Here is an 8,722-nt window from a genome sequence, read left to right on the forward strand (position 1 = left end):
CATATTAATATGCATCCAATCTCATTCTAGATTAAAGATAAAGAGAAATAAGATTTTTGTAACTTAGAAGATTGGCAAAGATGAAAATAGGAAAAATTAAATTTATCATTAGCAAAGATTTGAGCACTCTCATAAACTCCTGGTGGGGTTTTAAATTGAACAAGTTTTCCAGAGACTATTTGGCAATGTATCTCAAAATCCCTAAAAACCAAAAACAAAACAAAACAAAAAATCTCTGTATCCTTTGACCCAAGAATTCCACTTTTAGAAATGTATCCCAAAGAAAAAGTTGAACAACTTTGCAAAAATTGATTTTATTACTGGAATGTTTATATAACAAGATATTAGGTGAGTAAAGTCTAACAATAAGAGATCGGTTAAATATATTCTGGTAAGCCATATAATAAGATACTATGTAATTATTATAAATGATCATTAAATTTTTTTTAATTTTTTTAAAGACAAAGTCTTACTTTGTTTCCCAGGCTAGTCTCAATTCCTGGCCTCAAGCAATTCTCTCATTTTGCCTCTCAATAAATGATAATTTTCATCAAGTTTCACCACCTATCATGTCCACAGGGTCCAGATGTAACATAAATGAATGAAAAGACTCTCTAGAAAATTGGACAGCATATGCCCCTTTTGGAGAGGGCAGTTTCAATTAATTGATGCCAAGCAAGAAAGTATATGTGTGGTGGTTGTGAGGTGGGGAGTGGGAGGTGTCCTCTGTTGTTAGATTATCCAGTATTTTAAAACACGCAGGACATTGAATTGTACGTAACATTTTCTGAATTTCAAAAGCTGTCTATTGCTTAAACATTTTTTTTTTAATGTTCAATGACCAAATAAAACACATCGTTTTTGGACTAGATTCAGTTCAAAGGCTTGGAACTCTAATGTAAATACACATTTATTGACATAGAAAGATATCCACAACATATTGTTAAAATTTTAAACACCCTGCTACAAACAGTTTATATAATATCTCAATTTTGTTAAAATAAAAGCATATTTACATGTATGTATAAACTCTAAACAGTGTCTAAACGGATATAAATCAAAATGTTAATAGTGGGTAATTTTGCTTTTCTGTTGTATATACTTCTCTATTTTTGTATTTTTATATTGACCATTGATATTTTATATTCAGAAAATAAATGATACAGCTCTTTGTATCTGTAGTTATAAAGGTAAGAGTTAATAGTCTGGTTTAAAATGTTGAGAATAAATTTAAAATCAAAATCACTAAGTATATAATCTTGCACATGAAATCAGACAGACCCGAGTTCAAAATCAGTTATTCCATTTATACCTCAATGGCCTTGGGCTTTCTCACCTGTAAAATGCCAGTGATAATACCTGTCATCACCACCTCAGATCCCATTGGTGATGTAAATATGAATAAATAAAAATAGAATTAATATCTAAAACACTACGTTCCTAGCATCACCAAATCTAAGTAGATAGAAGAGAGAAGGGGGCTTTTTCTACCACAGTTCAAGTCTAGAAAGGAGGCAGATGCTCCTCATAGAATGTAACAATGTCATGGAGGCATAATACACACACAAAAACGTTGTTTGTTTTTGCTATTCTATCTGGAGACAGCAACATCACAGGAGGCTAGACTTTTCCCTTGCCACTGCTCCACTCCCAGAATCCAAAGCTCCTCCTTGCTCCACATCTCACTCCTCATCTAGCAAGGACACCCAGTGGAATGAAGCAGAGTATGGCTGACGACCCACTGCCAGCAGTAGCATCAGATGAGGCAGAATCCATGTTATGTTTTCGAGAAGTGTTGGGTAGGTCCTAAATGTGAGTAGAGCTCTAGGACACATAAAATAAACTAGGGAAGCTACTTCCAAGGATTGGATTTGACTCTGGAGTAAATAAATGTATAAATATCGTTTGAGCATTTGCCATCCTTTATCTTCTCTTCCCGCCTAACCGTATATCCAGTAAAGACATGGATTTACCAAATGGAATTCAAGTAGATGAAGAGGTACACTAGTAAAATCAACCAATCAGCTGATGTGAGGTGGGTTTTGTTTCTGTCTTTAGAACCTCTTTTTCACCGCAAAGGGCTTAACAACTGCATTCCACTATTCCTCCCACCAGCAAGTTAAATAAAATAGAGGGTAAAGAAATTTTTTCAGGTCATTGTAGTATCATTGGAAACTTGCCTTCAAATGACTTCAGGTACCTCCTCCTCGAGTGCCCAGTTTTAAACCCAGGGAATAATTTCATCATATCTGGTCCATGGAAATAGCAAACTCTTTAAGATATTTTTGATGTAGTAACTCATTTTCATTAGCTTTGCTTTTTCAATTTGCAATAAAAGAAAACAATAAGTGTTTTTATCATATCTTTACTCTTTCAGTAATGTGCAACATGAATGTAATAGTGTTAAGAAGTCAGAAATAACTTAACACAGAAGCTATAGGAGATGTTTATATTTGCAAAATTTCAACAATTATCTTCTCTAGGTTTCCCCAAATTAGCATATTTGTTAATCAAATTAATTAAGAAGCTTTTCAAAATAAAAGCAATGTTTTAAATAAATATATTCTTTCATAACCATAGAACATCTAGTTCTGTTGGAGGTAACAAACATTACACTCAAGTACTTTATGAAGACATTAGGGTAAAAATTATCTAGATGCAATTATAAATGTACCCTAATTTGTCATTTCTTTTTGCACATATGCTTCTCTGTGTGTGTTAGGGTTATATCATAGATGTTTGGTAAATGGTTAGTTCTTCAATTATCACAAAGATATTATCTGACCCACAGAATTTATATCAGCTCAATGTGATGACATGATATTCTTTGAACAATATCTTTAAATTTAAATTTAGTACCCTAAATTACAAACAAATAAAGCCAAGACCTCTAAGCTGCCATATCTGTTACAGAAAATGAGTGCTAGACTCTCAGTTTGGAAGAATGAGACCGTCCTACAAATCTTGAAATTATACAACAATATTATTGTCACATCAAAATCCTAATTGCAACAGAGCTTTCAGTGTGTTTCAGAGTACCACACAGGTAGGTATAAATTCACCTATGATCAGCTTTTCTAGTGAAATAATATGCTTAGTAAATGACTACAGAAAACTTCCTAAAATTTGATTTTATTTAATAAATATTTTTTAAAGTTTTCTAACTGAAGAAATGACTTTGCTAATCTTTCTAGAAATTCTGATCATCTGTTTAATCTTTCATTCACTTTTATTTCTACTCTGATTCTTAGGAATTTTTCTAATCTATATTTAATCTACCAAAACATCTATGCTTTGATAAATTTGGCTTCCTTCAATAATAAACTATGCTATGATCACTAAATTAAATGTCAAAGGCAGAGAAGTAAAATTAAACACAGCGACAGGTTACAGTAAGTGCTCTTCAGAATTTCAGATGAACACAATTGTCCCAAAATGATCAAGGAATAACTCACTAAATGAATAATGCAACACGGAATACATTGTAACAGAATTTCTCTCTCTCTCTCTCTCTCTGCCACACACACCCACACACACACACACATACACACACACACACACCCTCTTCCACAGGCATCCACACAGGGGTGTTGACACTTGTCTCAGAATTTAAAATACTGATACTAAAGGCTTTAATTTAGATAAATTAACTACACTAAACTACTGACATTGTGAAAATATCTATATCCAATACCCCATAGAGGGCATGATTTTGTGAACTTCTAAAACATTTAAAGAAAGAAAACAAGAATGAGAAACCAGAGTCCTTGATAAGATGGGTGAACGTGTCAATAATGCCCAGTCACAGCTTCCCATTCTCCTCACTGCTTTCCTTCTCCTCTATGGCTTCCAGGCTGCGCTTGCTCTTGGCCTCAGCACTGCTGCTGGGGGCTTTACTCAGTCCACAGGACAAGCATGCCAGCTGGATCTGCTTCATGTTTTCTAAAGCTTCATTCTTGGCATTCTTCAACAGATCTCCTTGGCCCTACAAACAGAAAAAAATAGGTATGAAAGAAGACAGTTATGGGCCAGGAATGTGCTGAGTGACATCACTCTGTGTCCTTACTGCCCATTGCTGAATAAGGAAACAGACCCAGACCTACAAGCTCACTTTTCCAGGGTTTAACCCAAGGTTCTTTTCTAACATTATTAAGTGACTTTGCTTGTTAAGCCAAGTACCTCAACCTGAGCCTGACCAACTGGCTATGTGGTTGCTGGCAGTCTGTTGAGATTCTTGTTGTGAGGAACCCTCCTCTTTATGTGCTGAGGACATCAACTCCTCCATCACCATATGGTGTGAGACTCTGCACACTGCTGCAATACCTACCCCACCCAGATCCAGCATTCCTAGTCTCGGGAGAAAACAAGGAAAGAAGCTCTTCCTTAAAGAAGTGAAAATAAAATCTCCCCCTCTGTACAAGAGCTTACAAAGCAAAGTGTCTTCTGTAAAGTCACATACCCTTATGCTTGGTGAGCTGGTTTTTAATATACTGGGTCATCCTTGCAATCTGCCTGTTGTTAAATTATTAGTTACCCACATTACTTCTGCCTTTCCCGTCATCCTGAAGACGATGTTCCCACCTGGCAGATGGAGAAGAAGAATCTACAGAAGCTCAACATGTTAATCAAAACAAAAAGGAAATGAAGATTACAGGAACACATTAGCTGTCATTTACATCAGTGCCCAACAGAGCTCTTTTCCTGCTATTTTTATTTCTTATTTTACTTCATTGTTACAATGGTAAAGTGCATATGCTGGTACTGGCCCAACGGCTGAAGGACTGAGTGTGGGGGAGCGGGGACAGGTGTCTACGGTGCATAGACAGAGGAGGAAGTAGCTCCTTCCATCTCCTCTCCATTCTCACGGCAATGCCTGAAAGTGTGACCTTGAAAGTAAAGGACAATATGGAGGATGTGGGGTTATGACGATTGCTGGAGCATTATTCTACAAAGCAGAGGGTCAGAGAAAGGATAATTCACCTATTTTATGAAAGGCCATTCTATATTTTTAATTTGATAAATGTTTTTTTCCTCAGGATGTACGAAGAAACTTGTATTTTACAAAAGCCTGGAATATTTTATTTCTCAAAACCTAAACGTGCACCTGCCAATTCTATCCTTTGTAAAAAAAAAAAAAAAAAAAAAAGCTAAATCCTTCTAATAGCAGCTTTTAATTATATGGGATGATTACATAGTTGGGCTTTGCCTGATGTTTGTGTTAAAGCGGACTTCTTCTCAAGTACATCAATTATGGTATGGGATTTTGAAAGAAGAGTTGGAGGTGGATAGTTCTGCCTTCTCATGAGGAGAAATGAAGCTGAGCCTGATAAGGTTAATTGACTGCCCAAGGTCACATCTGATTAATAGCAGAGCTGGGACTAAAGTTCAGGCCTTCAGCCTCCTGGATCAGTGCTCTATTCCCCACACCATGTTCACAATCTAGTCTGAGACTAAAGACTAGAGATTAGAGCCTAAAGACTCTGTCAGTGAGAGATATATTTTCTAAAGAAAAAACATCCACTATACCAGCAGACTTTGGGAAGTCTGTTCTTAAACAGGTTAGACATCATGAATGAGTCTGCTCAACAAACCTGCACATTCTGCACATGTATCCCAGAACATAAAGTTCAAAAACAATAAGTGAAGTCACACCCACTTTGAAAAGTGCAACTCTTCAGCAATAATAATAACAGACCAACATATGAAGCACTTGCTCGGTGTGGTAACTCTTTGTGCTTTATATATATGCATTCAATCATTCATTACAACATCCCTATGAGATAGGTACTTTCATTATTCTCAATTTACTGATTAAAAAAACTGAGGCCCAGAGCACAATCACCCTTCCCAAAGTCACACAGTTGCTAAGTGGTAGAGCTGGAGCTTAAAGTCCAGCAGCTGGCTCCAGGGTCTATGGTTTTAACCACTACCTGATAGGCATCTTTTAACAGCAAAGCAGGCACTCTCTGCAATGCACCCTAAAGACTCCTATTCATTGTTACCCATGGAAGCAATGCAGATAAAAAGAAAAGTATTGCCCATGTGACACAGCCTGACACAACTTAGAGATAGCATCCGGAATCAGAAGACAGGGCAGAGCAAGAACACACTGGCGGGGACGAGGGTCAGAGCATCTTCCACCAATTTTTATCTGGGCCATTTTCTCTTCTGCAAAAATGATGAAAATATCCTTCAGCCTTCCTCACAGTTCTAAGATTAAAGACAATATGTTGAAGGGCTCTTTATGATTTAAATGATCATAAGTATAGGAATCACAATGCTATAAGGTGATTTGGAAAGTGGTTAACATTATCTGCTACTATATATGATAAGTATCTTGGTACTATCTATATTTTATTAAGAATTTGACTAATATTTAAAATGCATCTACTGGAGTCTGTTTTACAGAGATATGTATAATGTATATGTACTACTATTTTTACAAATGGAAAGATTCCTTTAAAAATAATCTATTAGTAATGAGATTATATCCTCCTTCATTTTCAGAGTATTACTTTTAAGTGTTTCCTTTTCATTTAGTTTTGAAAGTTTCATCAAGCATTTTAAAAGCATAGCAGTAGAAAAACTGGCAACTTTCCTAATTGCAAGAGAACAGTGAAACATGCAAAACCATCATTTTATCCTACTAATGCATAAAGTTCTCACATCCCCTTTTCCCACAACATTGCATGAAACATATTTTAATAATCCAGAATGTCGTCTCATTGGTTCTATGAGGTGGCATCCAAATGCCAGACTGTGCCATTTCTGGTAAATAGAAGTCAGTCTCTGTAGAAAACAATGGCCAATGGGAGAAAACAGTTTGTACCAGGGCATAACTAACACAGCTACATCATCTCCTGATAACCCTGGAGACAACACACACTGGCTGTCCCATACAGGCAGAAAAAAGTCGTTAAACTATTAACTACTAAAAGAAGCAAACATGAAAGGCTGTGTTGTGAAGAGTGTACATTGAAACACCGATATAAACTTTTGTTTTCTCTTTTTTTGTGAAGGAGAAATAGCAGTCATCTTTCTGTTCTGTGGTTCAAGGAATCACAACCTGCATCTCTTCTTTGGATCTTCCTAATCAAGGCACCAGAACCAGAAAAGACACATTCTGGTGAAAATCGTAGAGAGGGCGAATTTGATTGTTAACAACCACCACCCAGGCATTTTCCTTTGGCATGCTGACTTTTTCCCCATTTTATACGCAGCAACTTTCCCTAATCATCTAGCAATCTCTTTCTCTCTACTCTGTCACAAACACCCCCAAACTTCTCTTAACCAGCCAGCTTATACCAGATCTCCCTCTAAACATCTTTGTCCTGTATATCATTTCCTCCAAAATGTATTAGGTACGGCAGGTATCCCCAGCCCTGGGCATGGACTGATACCAGCCCCTGTGACCTGTGAGGAAACAGGCTGCACAGCAGGAGGTGAGCGGTGGGTGAGTGAGCATTTCTGCCTGAGCACCACCTCCTGTCACATCAGCGGAGACATCAGATTCTCATAGGAGTGTGAACCCTATTGTGAACTGCACCTGCAAGGGATCTAGGTTGTGTGTTCCTTATGAGAATCTAATGCCTGGTGATCCGAGGTTGATCCAGTTTCATCCCCAAACCATCCCCCGACACGCCCCACGATATTCAGGTCAGCCAAGCCATGTAAAGGTATTTGTCTGTAGTATATATTTAAAAAATAATCTAACAAGTCACTCTTAAGAAAGTGTTTTAATCTTATTCTCCCTAAACAGAGGTCTTAGGGGAAGAAGAGGAACCCCGGGAGAATTCATTTTCTTTGGCGATATAGAAATGGAAACACTTCTTGTATACTAAAATAAGTTTAGGGTTGTTATGACATGAAATGCAGAATTAATGTATGAGTTGATCACTGAACACTCAACTTGAAAAAAAATGTGAAGCTGCTGCCGGCATTTCTATACTAGCAATCTCATGGGGATTTGAAGTATCCTCTGGTACTGCAGATCCTTCAGGAAAAAAAAAAAAGAGAAGGATGCTTTAACTCAAAAGAAAGTAAGGGTAATAGAGAGCAGCTCAGGTAGATTGATGCTGATGGGACAACAAGACTAACAGAACTCCCAAGAGCAATGTCCACCATTTAGCCTCCACAGTGATTTGGCTTCTGGATGTAAGGCTCCATTGGCAGGTCCAATACATTTAGAAAGTGACATGGACTCATGCAAAGCCACAGAGATCATTATAGAAATTCTGAATTTAAAATGAGTGATGATTAGTGAATATTTAAAAAACAAACATTAAGCATTCCTTATTAAATCTTTCCAGCTGCATTAACTTATAATTAAAATACATTATCTAGAAATCAGGAAATAACTGATGCAATTTAGATTGCAAATTGAGCTGCCATGCACTGCTGTGGTGATGTATCTCCACAATTTTGATTACTACTAATAAATTTACTACTGACAAGAAATATTGTCACAACACTAAACAGCAGCTAACATTTATTGAACACTTAATATACTAAACATAAACCAATTCACACACATCTCATTATATCCTAACCATAAAATAAGGTAGAATTCTACACGTAAATTATCTTTTAGTTATATATCTTATAATCCATCAAAAGCTGTTTAGGATTTCTGTGACTTCCATTTTTACCAAGAAATGCAGTCCTCCTCCCACCACCACTGAAAATGGTTTTGGCTACAAATCTGGCAGAATTATTCACAAAA

General features: G+C 36.7%; 1 protein-coding gene across 1 annotated transcript in view; it reads right to left on the minus strand.

Annotated features, from left to right (window-relative positions):
• Positions 1-875: 875 nt before the first annotated feature.
• PLCL1 (phospholipase C-like 1) overlaps positions 876-8,722 on the minus strand; it is a 66,967-nt gene continuing 59,120 nt past the window's right edge. The window contains exon 5 of the mRNA XM_011974556.1: positions 876-3,985. Within this exon, the coding sequence (XP_011829946.1) occupies positions 3,803-3,985 (183 nt within the window). The 3' untranslated portion in view covers positions 876-3,802. The remainder of the gene's footprint in view (positions 3,986-8,722) is intronic.

This window comes from Mandrillus leucophaeus, unplaced genomic scaffold, assembly GCF_000951045.1.
Source record: "Mandrillus leucophaeus isolate KB7577 unplaced genomic scaffold, Mleu.le_1.0 Scaffold146, whole genome shotgun sequence".
Lineage (NCBI taxonomy): Eukaryota > Metazoa > Chordata > Mammalia > Primates > Cercopithecidae > Mandrillus > Mandrillus leucophaeus.